This window comes from Emys orbicularis, chromosome 25 (genome assembly GCF_028017835.1).
Source record: "Emys orbicularis isolate rEmyOrb1 chromosome 25, rEmyOrb1.hap1, whole genome shotgun sequence".
Classification (NCBI taxonomy): domain Eukaryota; kingdom Metazoa; phylum Chordata; order Testudines; family Emydidae; genus Emys; species Emys orbicularis.
The window spans coordinates 16,116,433-16,139,983 of record NC_088707.1 but is presented as its reverse complement, the minus strand read 5'-3'; the positions used below and the strand labels follow the sequence as shown (position 1 = coordinate 16,139,983).

The 23,551-nt window shown below is 49.8% G+C and overlaps 1 protein-coding gene across 1 annotated transcript in view; it reads left to right on the top strand.

Annotated features, from left to right (window-relative positions):
* The window catches only part of SCN4A (sodium voltage-gated channel alpha subunit 4), a 109,723-nt gene that overhangs the window by 27,544 nt on the left and 58,628 nt on the right, over positions 1-23,551 (top strand). The window contains exons 6-12 of the mRNA XM_065422505.1: positions 4,762-5,046; positions 6,647-6,710; positions 13,822-13,963; positions 15,140-15,352; positions 19,775-19,939; positions 20,476-20,599; positions 22,701-22,939. Of these exons, the coding sequence (XP_065278577.1) occupies positions 4,762-5,046; positions 6,647-6,710; positions 13,822-13,963; positions 15,140-15,352; positions 19,775-19,939; positions 20,476-20,599; positions 22,701-22,939 (1,232 nt within the window). The remainder of the gene's footprint in view (positions 1-4,761; positions 5,047-6,646; positions 6,711-13,821; positions 13,964-15,139; positions 15,353-19,774; positions 19,940-20,475; positions 20,600-22,700; positions 22,940-23,551) is intronic.

Genomic DNA, 23,551 nt, shown 5'->3' with positions numbered 1-23,551 from the left:
CTTGTCCCCATTGATAGGTGCCTGTCTCATCTTTAGAGTCGTCAATCTGCCCTCCTCTGGCATTTCAATAGGGGCGTGTTGCAGCTTCCTGGTGCCCTTGCGTCTCCCTAGAACATCTGGTTCAGTGATGGCCTTCACACCTATCTCTTAACACACATTCCTCATTCACACACAAAACAGAATTAATTTACATAGAACATTTTGAACAGAAACATCAAATTGCAATGCAAAAGAAAAACAATCACCACATTCTTTTACTTATTTTAAAATGCTAAAAGTACAACAAAGTGATGGCCCTCAAAGGTCTGTTACTGCCTTGAAATAAGTCCAAACACAAAGAAATTCTGGATGATGCATCTCTACCAATGGCACATTAGGCCATTCCTTTCTGCTACTCAAAAAGGGTGGCTGGCAGGATATGGTCAAATCATACATCAATACATTTAATACATGCTACATTATTATCTTATTCTTTATCCTTCATTCTAGATTATACAAAATACAAACATAAAATCCTACTAATACAAAGCCAACCTGTGTAACTCCTTGCCAGGAGATGTTGTGAAGGCCCAAAGTATAACTGAGTTTAAAAAATGTCAGTTCATGGAGGATATGTCTAGCAATGGCTATTAGCCAAAATGGTCATGGGCACAACCCCATGCTCTGGGTGTCCCTAAACCTCTGACTGCCAGAAGCTGGGAGTGGGTGACAGGGGATGGATCACTTGATAAATTGCCCTGTTCTGTTCATTCCCTCTGGGGCATCTGGCATTGGCCTCTGTCAGAGACAGGATGGCCTAGCTGAGCCATTGGTCTGACCCAGTATGGCCCTTCTTATGAGATGTTCTTCTGTTCTTATCCAACTGAGAATGGTCGACTCATGTGAACAAGAGAAGCAGGATTTAGCATTTTTACTGCACTCATATAAGTCCAAAATGACTGAACTATAAGGACTTAATTATGGAAAGGACCTCAATCTAATCTCCATGTTTGTGGGGGGGGGCGGGATTGTGACATGCGTAATCATGACCCTAATTGACCGCAGAGTTGTGCTTAGCCGTCTTGGCCTTGATTTTAGCTAGATCTCAACCTGGCCTCCAAAACTGGGTGCAGGCAGAAAGCTAGGAAAGGAAAAGTGTGCAGCTGCGAGCACAAAGGGGTGAGCATGTAATTCTAGGCCCACCATTTGGCTGGCAGTGTTGGGTATGTCTGCAGTGCAATTAGACACCCACGGCTGGCCTGTGCCAGCTGACTCGGGCTCACAGGGCTCAGGGGCTGTTTAATTGCAGTGTAGACATTTGGGCTCAGGCTGCAGCCCAAGCTCTCCTATCTCATAGTATCTTAGAGCCCAGGCTCCAGCCTGAGCCCGAACATCAGCATCACAATTAAACAGCCCCGTAGCCTGAGCCCCGCGAGCCCGAGTCAACTGGCACGGGCCAGCCGTGGGCATCTAATTGCAATGTAGACGTACCCTTAGAGGCCACTTTTGCAAATATATGCGGTCTGGGACTCCTGATGGTCACCTTATCCCAGCCTCTAGATGGCGCCGGGTTATATGTAAATTCAAACTACCAGACTATGTGCCCCAATATGAGCCAGATGTTGGGCCCTCACCCTGAGCACACATAGCTCTATGTTTTGATAAGGTAGAAACACACCAAGAGCTCAGGTTCAATGGGGGAGGCTGCCTCGCTGGCACAGTGCAGAACCCTTTGGGCAAGCAGGGTGTCTGGCAAGGGTGGCTGCCAACCTTGTCCAATGGATCCTAACATTCCTCGGGCAAAGACCCAGGAGAGTGTCCTGGCATCACAGGAGTGGCCAAGTCAAAGACGCTCTGGGGATATTTCGTCAGGACAAGAACTCTTGTGCCCTGGCTTCTTTCACCGCCTGCCAAGGCAGAAGGGACCTAACGCCAGCTATAGCCTGCTTGTTTTACTCACATGATTAGTCCTTCCTCAGCCAAAATACAGTAATGTGGGGGAGCCCCCTATGAACTCCCTACCAGACAAAGGGTTAAAAGCAAAACCAAACAATGACTCCCCTAAGCCCCTGGCACAGGAATAGGGTTTGCATCTTCCCTTGGTTCCACAATGTGGGAGTCAAATGGGCATGTGCCCACTCCCCCAACGGCTAACAGCTTCGAATGGGTGCCAAGGCCAACGGCAGGGCCAGCTGGCTTGTTGGGGTGGGGGATCTGCGGAGACAATGAAAGTCACTTTTATTCCAGGATAATCAATGTACTTCCCAAGCAGAGAAACTAATCTGGAATGTGATCTCTATCTGGTCTAGAGTCTCCACCACACCGGCAGTTATTCTGGAGTGGTTTATTCTCCTCTTGTTGTTCCAGTCAGTTTCCCCATGTAGACAGGTCCTTAGAGAATCGGAGTTTTACCTCAACAGGTGGAAATATTGGCACGGCGACTGGGACAAACTGATCTCCAATGTATATTTGGACATGAAATAGGTCCAAAGCAAATGCCAGATCTGAGCACTCCCGTGCTTGGGGAGTGTTTTGGGCTCCAGAGATTAATTCTGAGGCTTGGTCCCATCACTAATTTGGGCGTCACACGAGGGGAATAAATATCTTCACATCCCAAGGGCCTCTCAGGGTCTGTTCAATAGCCTGCTCCCGCTTGGGACAGGAAGCTACCATTGTGCTTTCAGAGCAAAAGATGAGGTAACCTAGCCCCTAATGCAAACTGTCACTCCATCGCCTGTACTCAGAAGCACAAAGACTTCTCCGGGTCAAAGGGTTCGGAGCAGAGCGGAATGGCTTGGCAGAGCTCAAAGTTCTCCCAGTGGTTACAGGAAGAGAGACACTCCTTTGGACGCAGCAGAATTCTCTGCCCTGAGATCAGGGTTAGCAAATAATTCATCCCAGGTGCAACAGCACGGAACCTCCTCCTGTTCATTTGAACCTAACTGTGATTTTATTTGGCAAATTTCAAATGAGAGGAAAAACACACAACGAAAGGGAGTTAGAAACCATCAGGGGAAAACAGTAATGGCTTCTGTGATGGAAAGATTTTAGGGCCAGTCTAGGGATGTTTCCATAGTATACATCTAAATGTGTCGGTGAAACCTGTTCTTTTGTAAGAACAACGAGGAGTCCTGGTGGCACCTTAGAGACTAACACATTTATTAGGGCATAAGCTTTCGTGGGCTAGAACCCACTTCATCAGATGCATGGAGTGGAAAATACAGTAAGAAGATATATATACACAGTACATGAAAAGATGGGAGTTGCCTTACCAAGTGGGGGGGTCAGTTCTAATGAGACAATTCAATTAAAGTGAGCTATTATCAACAGGAGGAAAATTACTTTTGTAGTGGTAATCAGGGTGGCCCATATCAAACAGTTGACAAGAAGGTGTGAGTAACAGTAGGGGGAAAAAGAACAGGAGTACTTGTGGCACCTTAGAGACTAACAAATTTATTAGAGCATAAGCTTTCGTGGGCTACAGCCCACTTCTTAGCATGGGGAAATTAGTTTTTAGTTTTTGTAGTGACCCATCCAATTCCAGTCTTTATTCAGGCCTAATTTGATGGTGTCCAGTTTGCAAATTAATTCCAGTTCTGCAGTTTCTCATTGGAGTCTGTTTTTGAAGTTTTTTTGTTGAAGAATTGCCACTTTTAAGTCTGTTATTGAGTGTCCAGGGAGGTTGAAGTGTTCTCCGACTGATTTTTGAATGTTATAATTCTTGACATCTGATTTGTGCCCATTTATTCTTTTGCATAGAGACTGTCCAGTTTGGCCACTTTAATTGAATTGTCTCATTAGAACTGACCCCCCACTTGGTAAGGCAACTCCCATCTTCTCATGTACTGTGTATATATATCTTCCTACTGTATTTTCCACTCCATGCATCTGATGAAGTGGGTTTTAGCCCACGAAAGCTTATGCCCAAATAAATTTGTTAGTCTCTAAGGTGGCACAAGTACTCCTCGTTGTTTTTGTTGATACAGACTAACATGGCTACCACTCTGAAACCTGTTCTTTTGTGTGATCTAGCACATCAAAAGGACCATTTGTGGGCACAGAGTGATTCAAAACCTCAGGGGCAGCAGGCCTCATTACACGGCATAATTAATGTGTCAGGGCATGTGCTGGTGTCTAGCAGGGTCAGGAAAGAACTGACAGAGCTCTGTGAATAAGGGATTTTTCAGTTCACTGGCAATTCCAAAAACTCAGGAAAAAAACGTTTTAGGACTAATAGAAAATGACATTTTTTGAAATTTTTGGTGAACTGAATAGTCAAAAAAATCATTTCTGATTTTTTGTTTTAACAAAATCTAAATGTTTTGATTTTGACCATTTTAAAATGTTTTAAATTGTTTGTTATATAAACCTAAGGAAATTTGTAAACAAAAAGTTTTGAACTGAAAAATTGAAACATTTCATTTTAAAAATGTTGAAACAAAATGTTTTCATTTTTTTTATTTTTGGGGCGGGGGCGGGTTTTATCTGAAACAATTTGCAAAACACTTTGGTGTTGCCAAATCTGCATTTTGTGCCAGAAAAAAAAGTGTTGGCAGAAAAATTTCACCCCACTTTATTTCCAACCCTTTGGATAATAGCATTGCACCACGGGCAGGTGAATTTTTATGGGAAGGGGTCTTGCCTTACACTGAAATCCAGGTTCTGCTGGAGTTAGGGCACTGGGCAACTCTTATGGGACGCATGAGCTCCATAGCAACATTAGAACATTATCGATGATTAACAAATTAATAACTACATCAATAATAATGTCTCCCTCCTCAGGGCTGAAGACAATTGTTGGAGCTTTGGTACAGTCCGTGAAGAAGCTTTCTGACGTCATGATTCTCACCGTCTTCTGTCTGAGTGTTTTTGCACTAGTTGGCCTTCAGTTGTTCATGGGGAACCTTCGGCAAAAATGTGTCAGGTGGCCGCCCCCTATAAATGATACTTTGCAAGAGGACTTCTTTGGAATGGACAATGACACGTTCGCTAACTCAACTCTCTACGGCAACACAACTGGGTTGAGTAATGGGACTTTTGACTGGGATTCTTACATCAACGATGAAGGTAAATACTTGTGTGCCTTCTCTCTGCTGTTAAAATGTGCCCAAGTAAACAACCTGACTGACTCCTCGCCACCATTCAGAGCCCCTCTCCTCAGCCAATCAATGTCCAGGATTGGCCACTATTCACAGCCCCACTCCTAAGCCAATCAACATCCAGGACTATCCACCATCCTTGGAAAATTTTGCACCATGTGACTAAGCCAATGACGAATCAAAATTGGCCACAAACATCAAAAGCTGGAGGTAGAATCCAAAAACGATAAATGAATATTTTTGTCCAAAACCAGAAAATGTTGAGAAAATCAAAATGTTTTGGCAAAAAATAAAGCGTTTAAAACAAAAGGGCAGAACCCTTTATTGAATACGGAGACACACACCAAGAGTGAAGAGAGAATTCTGAAACTGCTTCCATATCCAGGGTCCTTCCACAGTGCAGGCACATTTATACAAGAGGCAGAACCAGCTGCTAGTCAGCCTGTCGCTGCCAAGTAACGCTGCAGCGGGATAGGTATTGGCTGGAGTGTTTCACATCTTGTTTAGAGCACTCAGCAGAACTCAGCGGCAGGTCACGTTACATGCTGACTGAGGTGCTTTATTCCAACGGCATAAGTGGCTGTGAGGTTAACCACAAGAAGGCTCCTTAGCAGGGGAGTTAAAGTCAATATCCACGAACGACTGAGATCTATGCAAACAGCAGCGACACATTCTGACCATGCATTCAGGTTAACAGCTGCTCACACCAGAGCAACACATCCTGGCCTGAAATGCCATATGTGTGGTGGCTTTTCAACACTCCACTGGTTAGTTAAATAGAAGCATGGGGGCTGGGAAGGAATCACTGATTGGGATGCACAGAACAGGCTCCAGATAGGTCCCTCCAGGCCATTCAGAGGGCAAAGTCCAAATCAGTAACACCCAAGGCGGGGTACTCATTGCTTCTCCATGCAGGTGGCTCAGGCTGCTGATCCGCACCCGCCAGAAGGGCCTGACCCCAGGGGCATGTTCTCCATAAATGAAATGAAATTCCCTCTTTGCCATGTCTCAGCAGCTGCTGTGGTTCTCGTCTGGGTGGGTCACTGGCAACATCAAAGAGGAATGAGCTTGATGCATTCCCGGTCTCGTAGTGGGCTCAGTTTGGTGCTGGCCTGAGAGTGTTTGTTATTTTCCACAGTTTCCCAGCAGGGCATGTGCAAAAATTCACTCAGCTGAAAACCCACAGAGCCACGGCGCTGGCCTTTCTTCAGGCTTTTCAGTCCCTTTCCGTGAACGTTCACACCAGCGAGCCTTGGTTTGCGCGAAAGAGAACGTTAACATGTATTCACACAAGCATTCGCGCTGGCCACTCTTGCTGGCTGTCTCTAGAGCTGTCGCTGGGGTTGGGAGTCAGCCAGTTGGGCAAGTGAAACAAAACCGTGTGACTAAGGTCACCTATGCAAATTAGCACATTAGAAATAGCAAATATAGGAAGCAATAGCTGTGGTGAATGCTTTGTGCTGGGACACAATCCAATTAGCCATTTGTTGAAGAATTGCAAATGATAAACAAACGTGCAAATCAACGTCTGCAATTCTCACTTCTTGCTTTTTTCCTGAATTGCAAAGGGAATTTCTACTTTCTGGAGGGCTCGCTGGATGCTCTGCTCTGCGGGAACAGCAGCGACGCCGGGTGAGTGGGGTCTGTTCTGACTGGCACAGACAGACCTGGGCGGCCCCTGGGGAGGGAAACAAAGAGGCCAGCCGTGGCTTAGTCTAGGGATAGCACCCAGCCGGACCAGCCAACGAGAAGTGATTGTGTGAGTTTGGAGAAGAGGATTGTGGGCACCAATTCCCATTGTACGTCTGGGCACAAATCTTTTGGGGATTGTGAGGGGAACCCTCTGCTCCCGTCACCTTTGCTCTCCCACAGACTGTTCAGAGCCCTTCCTTTGTAGACACCACCGTGTAGTTTACTGACAGTGCTTCACCTTGCACAGCCATCCTATGTACAGTCATTCAGCTTGACTAGCCCTTCTCCCAAGGGACGGGGATGGGAAAAGGTCTCTCCACATAGAGATCTCCTGGATCAGGCCCCAGCTACCCTTGCATCTCTCCCTCTTCTGCTTCCCCACCCCCTTGCGCTTCCTTCCTGGGCTCTTTTACCCAGTCTCCTTGTTAACAAGCTAATTAGCTCATTAGCTACCCAGCCCCAATCTGATCTGGTAATCAGGAGCTCCTCTCCTTAATGAGGCCCTCCTTGGGGGCCTCATTGGCTAGACAGTGACCAGAGTGCTGGCTTGGTTGCTGACTCCCAGCACTCCTCACAGGGATGAAGAGTTTTCGTGCCGAGAGAAGTGCTGACTGATGCACAGGCACACCCCTCTGGGCTCCAGGGTCCCCTAGGCCAGCTGCGCCCCCACTGCCGGGGGATGCCTTCTTTACCGGGAGGGAAAAGGAATCTGACGTATTTGTACCTCCCCCTGAGAAATGACCCTGTGGGAGGTTCTGCTGGGAGTGCCTGGGGGCTGACTCTTCTTCTGTGTCTGAAGAGCTATTGGCCAAACTGCGGGTCTCTGCCCGCCCTGTTCACCCTCCCTGCGGGTACACCTGGTTGGTGAATGCAGATCCCCCAGGGTAGCACAGGAAATGACGGCACAGACTGGGGTGGGTGGGGGGGAGGGGAATATGATGAGGAGAAAGGGGAAGCCCAGATGCTAGATAGATAGGCAGCTGCGGCCTCCTTCTTCCTCCTGCCATCGGTGCTGGAGAACACCTCCGCCCTGTCACTCTCCAGAGGTTCTTCTAGGCAGTTCAGCCCCAGGCCTGTTCCGAGCACAGGGTTTTCGGTTTATAATATGCTGAGACTGACAAACTGTTTTTGGGGGGAGGGGCGGTGGGTGTGAATTCTGGCCTGTCAAGTCTCCCGTCTTTCCCCGACTGGCTGTTGTGAAATGACTCAAATGGACCAGTAGCCACCTGGTAAGAGCTGGAGCTGAGGTTTTCAGCCCTAGATGCCTAAAGTGAGGGTCTGTGCCCAGAGCCCCATGAGGCCTGATTGTCAGGAAGTGCTGAGCACCTGCCCTGTGAAAATCAAGCCCCTTGGGGCACCTTAGATTGAGCACCCCCAAGATGACACACCCCAAATCACTAGTCACTTGCGAAAATCTTGGTCATAAATCCTGACTAGATACCTAAGTAAGTGGCCACATTTTCAAACGTCCTGTCCACTCAGCAGCTCCCAGGAAGTCAGTGGGAATTGCTGAGTGCTCAACTCTTGAATATTCGGCCACTCAGAGTATGTCTACACTTCAATAAACCACCCGCGGCTGGCCAGGCCAGCTGAGTCTGGCTCGGGCTGCGGGGCTAGGAGATTGCGGGGTACATATTTGGGTGTGGACTGGAGCCCGGGCTCTGGGAGGTACTGCACCCAGCACGGAGCCCCTGGCAGTGCAGGATGACCTGGTCAGACGGCATGGCGATCTGCTGGCCCCAGAATCCAACATGGGAACTGAGGGGAGCCAGCAGCAGTTGCCGAAGAAGGCAAGCAAAGTGACTCTGCTGACGAAACCGGCCCCAGAGGAGGCTTTGCCGCAGGAGCAGCTGCAGCACATCCTGGGGCCGCTCTGAGAGGAGTTTTTTGATGCCTCCCTCCGCCCCGGAGAAATGGCCGCTGCAGAACTGGCTGCAGAAAGTGAAGAGGCAGAAGCCGCTGGCAAGCTTCTGGCTCCATTTTGGTGTTTATTCAAATAGGAATTAGAAATGGGAGGGATTTCCAGTCCATGAACCAATGCAAGCCCTGGGTAGCATCCTGTATCCGCTAATGGCAGATGGCATGCCAGCACATTGGCACCCCCACCTCCCTCCCACCACATGGAATTCAACATGGAGCTCAGGAAACACAAACAGGAAAGCAAGCAATGAAAAGTGAAGTTTTACTAGAAAGGCGCACGTTTTCTTAGGACATTCTGGTTTGTTAAAAATAACAACCTTAAACCTCGTCCATCCTCCCTGTGCAAGGAAAAGGCCTGGGTAGAGACCGTCGAATCGTGGAAGTCAGCGAATGGCTACGCAGGTGGTGTCGGAGAGAAGGCTTTGGATTCTTTGACCATGGGATGGTGTTCCAAGAAGGAGGAGTGCTAAGCAGAGACGGGCTCCACTTAATGAAGAGAGGGAAGAGCATCTTCGCAAGCAGGCTTGCTAACCTAGTGAGGAGGGCTTTAAACTAGGTTCACTGGGGGAAGGAGACCAAAGCCCTGAGGTAAGTGGGCAAATGGGATCCTGGGAGGAAGCACGAGCAGGAGAGCACAAGAGGGGAGGACTCCTGTCTCATTCTGAGAAAGCAGGACGATCAGCGAGTTATCTTAAGTGCCTATACACAAATGCAAGAAGCCTGGGAAACAAGCAAGGAGAACTGGAAGTCCTGGCACAGTCAAGGAACTATGATGTGATTGGAATAACAGAGACTTGGTGGGATAACTCACATGACTGGAGTACTGTCATGGATGGATATAAACTGTTCAGGAAGGACAGGCAGGGCAGAAAAGGTCGGGGAGCTACATTGTATGTAAGAGAGCAGTATGACTGCTCAGAGATCCGGTATGAACGGCAGAAAAACCTGAGAGTCTCTGGATTAAGTTTAGAAGTGTGAGCAACAAGGGTGATGTCGTGGTGGGAGTCTGCTATAGACCACCAGACCAAGGGGATGAGGTGGACGAGGCTTTCTTCCGGCAACTAACAGAAGTTACTAGATCGCAGACCCTGGTTCTCATGGGAGACTTTAATCACCCTGATATCTGCTGGGAGAGCAATACAGCGGTGCACAGACAATCTTGGAAGTTTTTGGAAAGTGTAGGGGACAATTTCCTGGTGCAAGTCCTGGAGGAACCAACTAGGGGCAGAGCTCTTCTTGACCTGCTGCTCACAAACCGGGAAGAATTAGTAGGGGAAGCAAAAGTGGATGGGAACCTGGGAGGCAGTGACCATGAGATGGTCGAGTTCAGGATCCTGACACAAGGAAGAAAGGAGAGCAGCAGTATACGGACCCTGGACTTCAGAAAAGCAGACTTTGACTCCCTCAGGGAACTGATGGGCAGGATCCCCTGGAAGAATAACATGAGGGGGAAAGGAGTCCAGGAGAGCTGGCTGCATTTTAAAGAATCCTTATTGAGGTTGCAGGAACAAACCATCCCGATGTGTAGAAAGAATAGTAAATATGGCAGGCGACCAGCTTGGCTTAACGTTGAAATCCTTGCTGATCTTAAACACAAAAAAGAAGCTTACAAGAAGTGGAAGATTGGACAAATGACCAGGGAGGAGTATAAAGATATTGCTCAGGCATGCAGGAGTGAAATCACACTTGGAGTTGCAGCTAGCAAGAGATGTTAAGAGTAACAAGAAGGGTTTCTTCAGATATATTAGCAACAAGAAGAAAATCAAGGAAAGTGTGGTCCCCTTACTGAATGAGGGAGGCAACCTAGTGACAGAGGATGTGGAAAAAGCTAATGTACTCAATGCTTTTTTTGCCTCTGTCTTCACGAACAAGGTCAGCTCCCAGACTGCTGCACTGGGCAGCACAGTATGGGGAGGAAGTGACCAGCCCTCTGTGGAGAAAGAAGTGGTTCAGGACTATTTAGAAAAGCTGGATGAGCACAAATCCATGGGGCCGGATGCGGTGCATCCGAGGGTGCTAAAGGAGTTGGCGGATATGATTGCAGAGCCATTGCCCATTATCTTTGAAAACCCACGGCGATCGGGGGAGGTCCCAGATGGCTGTAAAAAGTCTAATGTAGTGCCCATCTTTTAAAAAGGGAAGAAGGAGGATCCTGGGAACTCAGTCCCTGGAAAAATCATGGAGCAGGTCCTCAAGGAAACAATTCTGAAGCACTTAGAGGAAAGGAAAGTGATCAGGAACAGTCAGCATGGATTCACCAAGGGCAAGTCATGCCTGACTAACCTAGTTGCCTTCTATGAGGAGATAACTGGGTCTGTGGATATGGGGAAAGCAGTGGATGTGTTATTCCTTGACTTTAGCAAAGCTTTTGATACTGTCTCCTACAATATTCTTGCCGGCAAGTTAAAGAAGTATGGGCTGGATGAATGGACTATAAGGTGGATAGAAAACTGGCTAGATCATCGGGCTCAACGGGTAGTTCCAAAGAGGATGAATCTAGACTGTTCTCAGTGGTAACAGTTGACAGAACAAGGAGTAATGGTCTCAAGTTGCAGTGGGGGAGGTTTAGGTTGGATATTAGGACCTCCTTTTTCACTAGGAGGGTGGTGAAGCACTGGAATGGGTTACCTAGGGAGGTGGTGGAATCTCCTTCCTTAGAGGTTTTTAAGGTCAGGCTTGACAAAGCCCTGGCTGGGATGATTTAGTTGGGGTTGGTCCTGGTTTGAGCAGGGGGTTGGACTAGATGACCTCCTGAGGTCCCTTCCAACCCTGATATTCTATGATTCTATAAAATTGCCTTCCGTGTATGCACACTGCTCCACCGCACCCCACCGGCGTGACAAGCCACCCAAACAGTGAACTGGCGTCAGGGGCGGTTGAATTGTAATCCATTTTCAAATCTCACCCATTTCTGTTAAATGCAGTCCATGCCATCCATGGATGACGAAATCATTTCTCCCAAATACGACTGGGGGTTTGAATTCAGTCCAGAAATGTGCCAGAGGGGATGTAAGGGCGATGGCAGTGCAGGTCTGTGTGTTTGCATCCAGCCATAACAGGCTATGTTGGAAGCCTTGAGGAAGCACTGAGCCATGTGTATGCTAACGCAGCATCCTGTTCATTCCCTCCTGACTTTTGACCCAATCCCGGGTGCTGATAGCTGCTAACTTTTCCCATAGCAGGAACTCCAGATAGGCAGTCCCATTTCGGGAAAGGCGCATTTTCCAGGGCCACTTGGTAGCTGAGCAGCCCACTCCGCTCGTAGGTGTGCTGTTCAGTCGCCATACGTTTGAATACTTTGGTAGCATATGTGGCTGCTTTCCAAAAGCACATTTGACGCCGGCTGAGCATGTCATTCAACCTCCTCTTGCCAGGGCCTCTGAGATCAGGGGACAGTTTGATAAGCTAAGGCAAAAGGGGGCATGTGGGGTCCTCAAGAAAACAGGGGAGACAGTAGCTCCACTTTTGACAATGTCATTTGGTGGGAATAGTGTCCCAGCCTGTCCTTGAATGTAGCCCCCCGATAGGCGGAAAACCCTGGCATCACGACCTGTCCAGTGCAGCCCACGCTGGCATCCATTAGAGTCTGTGGTCCACCTGGGCCTGCATACCAATGGAGCAATACCCTTTGCAGTTCATGTCCTTGTGTGCTTCTTGAGGAGGACAAACTATGGGCCCATGAGTCCCATCAACGGCCCCAGTGCAGTCTGGAAACCCCATTCTCTCAAAGTCAGCAATAACTCCACGTTGGGAGTAACTCACATGCCTGACTGCCTCAGAAACTTCTGCCACCACTTTACCCCCAGCCGACCTTCCAACACCAAGCTGGTTAGTAATGGCCCTATAGCAGTCTGGTGTAGCCAGCTTTCCAGACAGGTATAACAACCCGCCTCTGGGCCGGCGTGGCCTGCCTCATGCATGTCTTTATGCTGGAGGGGCAGGGCAAGCTGCTCACAAACTGCATGGTGATGTGATCCCACCAGTCCGTGTTTGTGGCCCTGCTTCAGCAGCAGCTATGCCAAGAGTCATGAGCAGCATCAGCCATGTCTGTGTCCTCCTCCTGCTCCATCATTAGCTCTTTGGTGGGCCAGAAAATGCTGCCGGGACATCCACTGGAGTCTCATGGAAGTTCTGCCCGTTTCCTGAAACAGGAGTGACAGTGCAAGCAAGACAAGTTCTTTAAATGGCACCTCCTCATGTTGCTGGCTCCGGTTGCTGGGACTGTGCAGATTAAAATGCCAAGTCAGTAGAATGTGTTAGTGGCTGTTCAAACTTCCTGTAACAGCCGTGGTGGACAGTCAAGTTTTTCCACACAGCACCACGAACAGGGCCGGCTCCAGGCACCAGCTTGCCAAGCAGGTGCTTGGGGCAGCCACTCTGGAGAGGGGCAGCACGTCCAGCTATTCGGCGGCAATTCGGCAGACAGTCCCTCACTCCCACTTGGAGCAAAGGACCTTCTGCCGAATTGCCGCCGCAGATCGCGATCGCGGCTTTTTTTTTGCTTTTTTTTTTCCGCTTGGGGTGGCAAAAACCCTGGAGCCGGCCCTGACCACGAACAAAGAGCTAGAGCAGCCATCTTTTGGGAGGGAGCTAGGGAGTGTGAGGCAGTGGTCGATTAGCCACTGGGCCAACAGGGCCCGTGCCCAGGGGCCCCGGCCAATTGGGGGGACCCAGAAAAATGGGCTCCCCCGCGTCTGATCCACCTGCCCAACACTCCTGCTGCCCCCGCACCTCAACTTCAGGCATGCCAGGTGGGGGGGTGGGGCAAGCCCCCGCACCCTGACCCCATTTCCCCGGCACCCAGTTTTGAAAGTCTTGGCTTAATTGTCTGCAAATGTGCATGGCTGTTGGTGCATGCTGTGTTGGTGCAAGCTGTGTGTATGTGTATGTGTGTGAGAGCAGATCTGACTCTGAATTGCATGCTTCTCCATCTGGCCTTGAGTCACCTCTATGCAAGCCCACTTGCTTCACTGGGGTTGTGCAGGTAAAACTGGGCCCTTTGCACCTTGCACCCTCCTCGAGTTTCTGAATGTAAAACTAGATTCCCTTTTGCCCTGGCTTACCCTTCCTGGGCCAGGCAGGGGCTGAACCCGGCACTAACATACCCTCTACTCTCTGCTCCCTCTGGCAGGAAGTGCCCTGAAGGATACATGTGTATGAAAGCAGGAAGGAATCCGAACTATGGCTATACCAGCTATGACACTTTTAGCTGGGCTTTCCTTTCTCTCTTCCGCCTCATGACTCAGGACTTTTGGGAGAATCTCTTCCAGCTGGTGAGCCCTTTCTTTCGTTTTATTTGGGTTTTCCCACTGGCAGAGGCAATAGCTTGCATTCGATTGCACGTCCCCACACACATGGCAGGGGTCCTTTGAATTAAAGGTCATTGTGGGTTGTTTTTTTTTAATTTCCTCTTGTTTTGTGTGTGGTGATGGAGAGTCCAGTCCATCTGTGGGCTGGGAGATCTAAAATGTGCCTCTGTTCACACAGTGTAAAACACGTGGGAGCTTGTTGCTTATAGATATTCATCCAAAAGCATCTGGGCTGGAAGGGAGCACCTGGCTGAGTGCAATGGGGCATATTTTCCATGGAGCTGGGCCTGATGTAACCAGTCCACATGCTACAGTTGACAACAGACATAATCACAATCCACTAAATAAGTCCCACCCAGGCACATTGGGAGCTGGGACTGCAACCTTTGCCCTTGCCCAGTTGCAAGGACAGGGGCTGGCGCTGAAGGAGGACTCACAGCTGGTGGGAATAGCAGGTCCTCTATCTTCTCTGTTGGGGCGTCACTAGAGGGCAAGATCACACAGGTATACTCACGTTCTACTGAGCCCGCCAGTTTGTATCTGTACCCAGAGTCTGAGACCTCCCGGGGCCAGGGGCATTTGGATGAGCCTGTTGTGATGATCAGAGTCTGCTCTCCATATCCAGGTTCGACTTCTCAGCCCCTCAGGAGCGTGAGGATCTGTTGTTTTCATTCACGGCCATCCCTCAGACCACTGCTGTAATTGTGGTGGAAGCACCATGCATGCCATCCCAGTGCGCATGCCAGAGGAGAGCCCAGTTGTGCTGAGGTTTCTGGGGATTGTAGCATAACTCACAACCCACTGACACTCACCGCAGCATAAGCAATGAGGTGAGGGCTAGCTGGGAGTAAGGTCCTCTCAGTTATGTGAGGAGAAGGTGACTCAAAGCCACACCCATCACTAGGAAGAGGCACTAAGGTAGCCTAATATCAGAGGGGTAGCCATGTTAGTCTGGATCTGTAAAAAAGCAACAGAGAGTCCTGTGGCACCTTTAAGACTAACAGAAGTATTGGAGCATAAGCTTTCGTGGGTGAATACCCACTTTGTCAGACGCATGCTAGGCAGGTAGCCTAGCAATTAGAGAGTAAATAGGCTAGTGGTCTGACCTTCTGTGATGGAACATACCTCTTCTTTCCACAGACCCTCCGTGCCGCTGGGAAAACGTACATGATCTTCTTTGTGGTGATCATATTCCTTGGTTCCTTCTACCTCATCAACCTGATCCTGGCTGTTGTAGCGATGGCCTACGCCGAGCAAAACAATGCTACCATGCTGGAGGAGCAGCAGAGAGAGGAGGAGTTTCAGCAGCTCCTGGAGCAGCTGAAGAAGCATCAGGAGGAACAAGAGAAACTGGTCAGTGCTACGGGGGCCTGGCTGCCATGGGGACTGGGCGCACTAAGAATGTGGGGCCGGAGTCTAGGTCTGTACTGAAGCTGGGAGCAAGCCACCCAGACCAGGTCGACAGGGCAGGGCTGGAACTAGTGCCAGAGTGGACTCTGCAGCTCGGGCTGCCAAGTGTAGGGGGTTGGGTGGGAAGGATCAAAGGAAGGGGGCACCGAGGGGAAGGGAAGATGAGGAAGAGGAGAGGCACTGGGCAGAAAAGCAAGCTCAGCCAGTGGCAGTGGTAGGGAGGGGTGGGATTACAGATAACTAACAGCCAACGTCATCCCAAAAAATGAGACGAGAGATCCAGGCTATGGGGTCCTCCACTGAAGCTAAGGAGCCCCTGGCACGACAGAGGACGGGGTGCAAACGTGGCTCAGAAGAAGCCTGGCAGTTCTGTGTGGCCATTCCCTGCCGGAGCTGGGAGGAGCTTGCAGGGCTGGGCTGAAGTCCCCAAATCCTCATGGCTCCTTTCTCAAAGCAGCCAGTGCCAGGCAGACCTGAAGGAGGTAAAATTAGGGATGTCCAGTCCTACCTCCTCCCACCTCCCCGTTGGACCCACCCCTAGGCACCAGGCCCAGCAGCCTCAGGGGTCCTGCCCACATTGTGAGCAGCAGATGGGAAGGGCCTTCATGGCCTTCTGGCACCATCCTTCACTCCGCTCTGTAATGCAGCCTCTGGGGCTCCAATCCTGGGCTGTAGTGTTGCCAGTTTTGGTTGGAAGTGTTCCTGGAGGTTTCATCACATGACATAATCTTTCATTAAAGATTCATCTTTAATTCCTGGAGACTCCAGGACAATCCCGGAGGGTTGGCAACCTTACTGGTCGCACTGTGGCTGCTCTGCCCTGAGCAGCTTCTAAGCCCCGACTCCCTGCAGCTCGCCTAGGGGGTGTGGTCAGAGCAATAGGGGTGTGGCCTAGGCATCCCCGCACCCTGGTGCTGTCAGGCATTGCAGCAGGTGCACGTTAGAGTGACCCTCAGGCAGGTCTATCTTACACTGAAGGAATGGCCCAGGACCTGGGGGCGGGGAGGTGGCTTAAGGCCACGTTTGAACCCCCTGTCCTCTGTTGTGACAAGGTCTCCTTAGCTGCAGCCTAGGATCTCTTGTTTCATTTGCTGTGTTGCTGTTGGCTGTTAGTTCCCACCTCCCCCTACCACTGCCACTGGCTCAGTTCACTCTTCTGACCAGTGAGCCTCTCTCCCTCCCCTCTTCCTCATCTTCCCTTCCCCTCGGCGAGCCCATCCCTTCATCCACTCCCTAAACATAGCAAGCCTGTAAAACATGGGCAAAAGCTTCTCCAGCACCTGACACAGCTGCCTTGCCGGTATCTGCTCCAGGTACTTGTCATTTTTAATATCCTCTAATCACCATTTTGGCCCTTGCTGGCTTCTTCCCGATTTTTCCCCATGACCCATCCCTGCAAATCTAATTTTTGGTTGGGCAAATGACCAACTTCCTCACTGATCAAGAAAAATGCAAAATTGTGTTTTGCTGTCTCAGTCATCTGCCTCTGATCCCCCAGCATTTGAACCAGGATGTCTGTTTCCAGCCCACGTTTAGCTACTGTGTCCTACGTGGAAATGGTTCACTTTCCCTTGAAGACCTTGATGTCTGCCCATCATTGTTCTCTGCAGGGACGGCCTAAGGTGCAAAGTTCATAGCTGAACTCTAATGCTCACCCACCTTTGGCAAGAGACCTTCATAAGGGCCAAGTGTGCTGTCATTAAATACACCCCCAACTTGCTTTCCCCCCACATTCATTCAGATAAGGAAGTGGCTAATCCATGCCCTGCCAAAGGGTCAAGGGTGCGGGGAGTGTGCAGGGTTAGGATGGGGCCATGTCTAGATCTTTGCAATAATAATATTAATCCCATTTCATGCTTTTCATTTTCAAAGCCCTGTCACAACATTAATTAATGAACCCTCCAAACACCTCAATGCAGTTTTATTTATTATTACCCCAGCCTGGAGATGGAGGGAAACTATAAAACTGGGAGAATGATGCTCAGTGCCGCTGGGTGTGAACCAGAAGTGCCATGATTTTGTTCCATTCCGAAATGGAATGAACACCAAAATATTGAAATTTCCTGTGAACTAAATTCAGAAAAAATGGTTTGGGGTTGATTGAAATGTTTTGTTTTGATAAAATAAAAATGTTTTGTTAGGATTTTAAAACTTTTTTAAAAAATCATTTAAACACCATGAATTTTCTGCCAAAGAGTTATTTTGAAATTAAAAATGGAAACATGCTGCTCCAAAAAATGTCAACATGGGCCATTTCAACGTGATTAAAGTGCTTTGTGTCATGGTGGTGGCGGGGGAGGGGGGATTAAACAAAATTTCATCAGAATCAATAAGTTTCTCTAAATGTGTCCTGTGACAGACCCAGACCAGTGGGGTACAGGAGTCTGGTAGAGGGCAAATATACTGGTCACTGGATGAGTAGTTTTCTGTTCCCTGAGTGACCAGAGCAGGGGCTGCACTACAGTAATCAGGAACCTGCTAGAACCAGTTAAGGCAGGCAGGCTAATTAGGACACCTGGAGCCAATTAAGAAGAAGCTGCTAGAATCAATTAAGGCAGGCTAATCAGGGCACCTGGGTTTTAAAAGGAGCTCACTTCAGTTTGTGGTGCGAGTGTGAGGAGCTGGGAGCAAGAGGCGCAAGGAGCTGAGAGTGAGAGGGTGTGCTGCTGGAGGACTGAGGAGCACAAGCGTTATCAGACACCAGGAGGAAGGTCCTGTGGTGAGAATAAGGAAGGTGTTTGGAGGAGGCCATGGGGAAGTAGCCCAGGGAGTTGTAGCTGTCATGCAGCTGTTACAGGAGGCACTATAGACAGCTGCAGTCCACAGGGCCCTGGGCTGGAACCCGGAGTAGAGTGCGGGCCCGGGTTCCCCCCAAACCTCCCAATTGACCTGGACTGTGGGTTCTTCCAGAGGGGAAGGACTCTGGGCTGTTCCCCAACCCACATGGTGAATCTCTGAGGCAAGAAAATCCGCCAATAAGCGCAGGACCCACCAAGATAGAGGAGGAACTTTGTCACAGTCCATTTGAACAAAAATGGCATTTTTCATCAGAAAAACACTTTGATGAAAAGATGGTGTCCAATGCTAATGCTCACCCACCTTTGGAAAGAGAACTTCATACAAGCCAAGTGTGCTGTCATTAAATACACCCCCAACTTGCTTTCCCCCCACATTCATTCAGATAAGGAAGTGGCTAATCCATGTGCTTCACCACTCTCCTAGTGAAATAGTGTTTCCTAATATCCAACCTAGACCTCCCCCACTGCAACTTGAGACCATTGCTCCTTGTTCTGTCATCTGCCACCACTGAGAACAGTCGAGCTCCATCCTCTTTGGAACCCCCCTTCAGGTTGTTGAAAGCAGCTATCAAATCCCCCCTCACTCTTCTCTTCTGCAGACTAAACAAGCCCAGTTCCCTCAGCCTCTCCTCGTAAGTCATGTGCCCCAGCCCCCTGATCATTTTCGTTTCCCTCTGCTGGACTCTCTACAATTTGTCCACATCCTTTCTGTAGTGTGGGGCCCAAAACTGGACGCAATACTCCAGATGTGGCCTCATCATTGCCGAATAGAGGGGAATAATCACTTCCCTCGATCTGCTGGCAATGCTCCTACTAATACAGCCCAATATGCCATTAGCCTTCTTGGCAACAAGGGCACACTGCTGACTCATATCCAGCTTCTCATCCACTGTAATCCCCAGGTCCTTTTCTGCAGAACTGCTGCTTAGCCAGTCAGTCCCCAGCCTGTAGCAGTGCATGGGATTCTTCCATCCTAAGTGCAGGACTCTGCACTTGTCCTTGTTGAACCTCATCAGATTTCTTTTGGCCCAATCCTCCAATTTGTCTAAGTCACTCTGCTTTGAGTTTGGTTTGCTTTGATCTGAGAATGTGCTGAGAGTCGGGTGACCAGATGTCCCGATTTTATAGGGACAGTCCCGATATTCGGGGCTTTGCCTTTTATGGGTGCCTATTACCCCCCCACCCCCATCCTGATTTTTCACACTTGCTCTCTGGTCACCTCAGCTGAGAGGGGAGAACTGTTTGCCCACAGCGGTAGCTCTGGGGCCCGAGGAGAAAAGACACGTCAGCAGTGGAAGAGGCTGCACCATTTCCATTCCCCAAGGAGATAACTCTGGCAGCTGTTACCCATGTCCCTTCCTGTGTGGAGCTGACAGGGAGGCAGCACGGGCTGCGTCATTTCCAAGGTGCATCCTGACCCGTTTTCGACTAAGCATTAAGCAAAGAGAAATGTGTTATCAAACCATTGCCTCAGTCTCCGCAGAAAGATTCCCTCCCCTCCCCCCAACACACACACTGCGTCCCACTGAGGAAGCTCCCACCACAAAAGTCTCTGGTTTCTTTGCAGTTACGAGACCGTAAATCAAGCGGCAGCTCCCAGAGCAGCAGCGCAGTGGAGAAGAAGACAGGGGACTCTGCCCCAGCTGCGGCTAACAACCAAGGCAAATCCAAAGACTGCAACGGGCGAGTCATACCCAGGGTCATGCTGGAGCGCTTGGCGACGGTTGAGGAAGTATATACTGGTTATGTTTCCTCTCTCTGGTGCTGTCTGTGCATGGCGGGCTGGATTCGTCTCTGCACTGCCGCAGAGCCCAGCAGAGGGACCAAGTGGGGAGAGGTTGGACTTGTCTGTCCTGGGGCTGAAGGGAGCCACAGTCCGAGGGCTGCTCCAACTTGTTCTGCTTGCTGCAATGGCTGTGATGGACTGTTACAGCCCAGCAGAACATCTGGTGCTAACACTCCAGCCAAGACCCTGTCCTGTCCCCAGCTCCAATCACTTCCCTTTTACACAGCTTTCAGCCTAGGACATCCCTCAGGAGACTAATGACCTGCCTTTACTGCAGCCATAGAGTCAGCTGATGGTTTAAGGAGCTTCCCACAGTAGCCCCAGACCCATCTGGTTATTACCTGCCTAGTTCTTCCTTTTAGTACAGCCCAGGCTGTGCCACGAGGACCCATGTTATTTGTTATGCTGCCCTCCCTCTAAGTGCATTTAACGGACTGCTGTGACCCATGTTCTCATACTATGACCTGCTCTCCTTTTTGTAGCCAAGTCCTGTGGATGAGCAAGGCAAGTCCGATCCTGATCACGTGCTAGCAGGCAGCCAAGACGGGCCTGGTCTCCAGCAGAGAGCAGAGAGCGCAGTCAGCATGATCTCTAACACCATGGAAGGTAGATTCCCGCCCTGATAAAGCAGGGGATGTGCTGGGTACTGTTCAGCTGGAAAATGCCAAGCTGAGGACACGCTCCCATGTGCCACAGAGAGCTCTGTATGGATTGACTGTAACGCTGACAATCAATGTCAAATCCATAAAGACTCTGAGAAGCAAAAAGGATTTTCAGGACCAATGTCGCTTAATATAAACCAGAGAATAGGAACATAGGATTGGAAGGGACCTGTTGGGTCAGTGAGTGCGGGCCCTCGCTATCGCCCGCAACCCATCATATTGTTCTGTTCATAAACTTAGCAAGCTCCATCTTAAAACTAGTGAGGTTGGCTTCCCCCACTGCGCCCACTGGGGGGGGGGGGGCTGTGCCAGACCCTCCCACCTTGGATGGTTAGAAACCTTCTTCTAATTTCTAGGCTAAATTTATTCCCAGACAGTTTTCTCCCCTTTAGTTCTTGTGCCAACATTCTCCCTCCCTGGGGTTCCCCCCCCCAAGGTTTGCTATCAACACAATTCAGTGCTATCCCAGCTCCAATCTAGCTATGCTAAGCTGTTCCCCTCTTCCCCATCCTTTGTCTGCTGCTTGTCTTAGACTGTAAGACTGTTTAGTGTAGGTCCATGTAGGTCCAATCTCCTCTAGTGCCTGGTCCCCCAAAGTAGCTGCTCAAGAAGTTGCTCCTTTAGCTTAGGTGACAGTAGTGCATGCTCTCCACAGAAAAGCATGCTTTCAATCCCTGCTGATAACCTGTGAACAGTGCTTGTTGCCCAAGGCCTTTGAGGCAGAGGCTGTGTATTTTGGTGGCTGTGGCCAGGGCTCATCAGGTTGTGGGCACACTGCAGGATTCCAAAGAGATGATAAAATGAGCAGAGCGAGATTGCAAACAGTCATAATATCACTTCAAACCCCAGATTCATCTCTTAGCTCCTGGCCACCTGGTTCCACGGCCGGGCCCACATGGAACGTTTTTCTTGACTCGAGTAAGATGTCCCATAGACTCCTCGGCAACGGTTTGCGTTATGGACCCAGCCAGAGCTGCTATTCAGTCTTTATAGCAAGTGCAGCCAGGAGTGATTCTGTGACTTCCTAAATAAAAGCACACTCTATTCATTCACTGATTTGTCCTCCTGGCTATAACATGTCTCTTCGACGCCAGCCCTTAGCCAATCCCATCTGTGAACACAAATACGAAAGCTGCAAGCTGATCCAGCATAGGCACTGTCAGTTCGGGCATTCCAGCTGACCCCACATGCACTGGGGGACAGGCCCCCATTAAGATAGCCAAGATCCAAAGCGCAGGAAAGGTCTGATAGACCAGGAATAGTTTATTCATTGACTCCTTGCCCTTTCCAGTCCTCTTTGATTTAGTGGATCAGCTGCATTTCCCCTGGATCTGTTCCATCAGAGATGCAGCTGTTCAACAATAATTGGGGCTGGGCTATTCAGAGGCCCAAGGGAGTTAGGCACTCAATCGCAGTGGCTGTCTCAGATTGTAAGCCACTTAGGGCAGGGACCATCTGTTTGTTCAGCACATAGCACAATAGGGTTCAGGGCCAGGAGTGGAGCTCCTGGTTGCTACGGTAATACAAATAAATATATAAATAACCAGTTCAGTGGGATTCGGGTACTGAACTCTCGGCTCATTTGAAAGCCCCAGCTTAGATCAGCTGCATTTTTGAATGTCAGCCCAGCCAAGCTGGGTTCAGACACTTTTCTCCACCAAGTTGTTTTCCTGTGCTGCGGTGGGAAACGTCACATCCTGGAAAGGAGCAGATAGGTGTCTGCCAGTGGGTTTGCATACAGCCTAATGAACACATTCTCGAGGACGAAGATAATGCCTGTGTCCCACAGACGCCTGTGTTTCTGTTACACCTTCATGACGCCTACCACATCTGTGTGCCCCAAACAGTCCTTTGCACAACCATAACAAAGAGTTTGGCACCCTTTTGCACCCACTCTATGCCCAATGTCCCAATGCACTAGTCTTGTTGCCACCGCTAGGCTGGATCAAGAATCCTCAACCAAGCTCCCATCTGTTGACTTAGCATGTGACTCTTCTCTGGAGGTGCCTGTGCAATGACACGGGGTCTTTGTCTTTTGTTTTCAGAGCTAGAGGAAGCTCACCAGAAATGTCCGCCCTGGTGGTATAAATTCGCCCATACATTCCTGGTCTGGGACTGCTGCCCTCTCTGGCTGAAGCTGAAGGCGTTTGTACGGCTGATCGTGATGGACCCGTTTGTCGACCTGGGGATCACAATCTGCATTGTTCTCAACACGCTGTTCATGGCCATGGAGCACTACCCGATGACCGAAGAGTTTGAGAACGTGCTAACTGTGGGGAACCTGGTAGGAAATTGCATGGCTTTGATTTTTCCATTGATCACCCTTTACAGCTCTGCTCCAGAGCTCGGCGAGGGACCTATGAGCAGTGACTGCGGGCGTGTGGACAACCCCCTGCCGTACTGCAGGGACGGTGCTGAGCAGGGTTGGATTGCAGCGTGACTGCACCAACTCAAGGAAAGCTACCACGAGAGGCAGAAGGGGACCAGGGGCCACCCGTTTCTCCTGCTGGAGCTTCCCTGGAGAAGCTCATGTGGCCTGACACCTCCTTGTCAGCCTTGATGCAACTGTGCATCACAGCCCTGTGGACGGGTCCCAGCCCACTGTAGGGAGCCTGGTCAAAAAGACCACTGCCAGCGTGGGCAATTCCAAGTGAAGATGAGACCCCAGACAGCCAGGCTGTCCATCAAGGCACAGCCCTGAAGACTGGTCCTGCCAGCCTGTTCTCTGCCCTGGCAAATCCTGGATGTCAGACACCGGCCTTGCTCGTTACCCGGCTGGGTGTTCACGTGGCTGTGCAGGTGGGATTTTCCAAGGAGTTGAAAGGAGATAGGCACCCAAATCCCACCGGAATCTGTGAAGTAAGCACCTAACTCCTGTTGGCTCCCTGGTAATCCC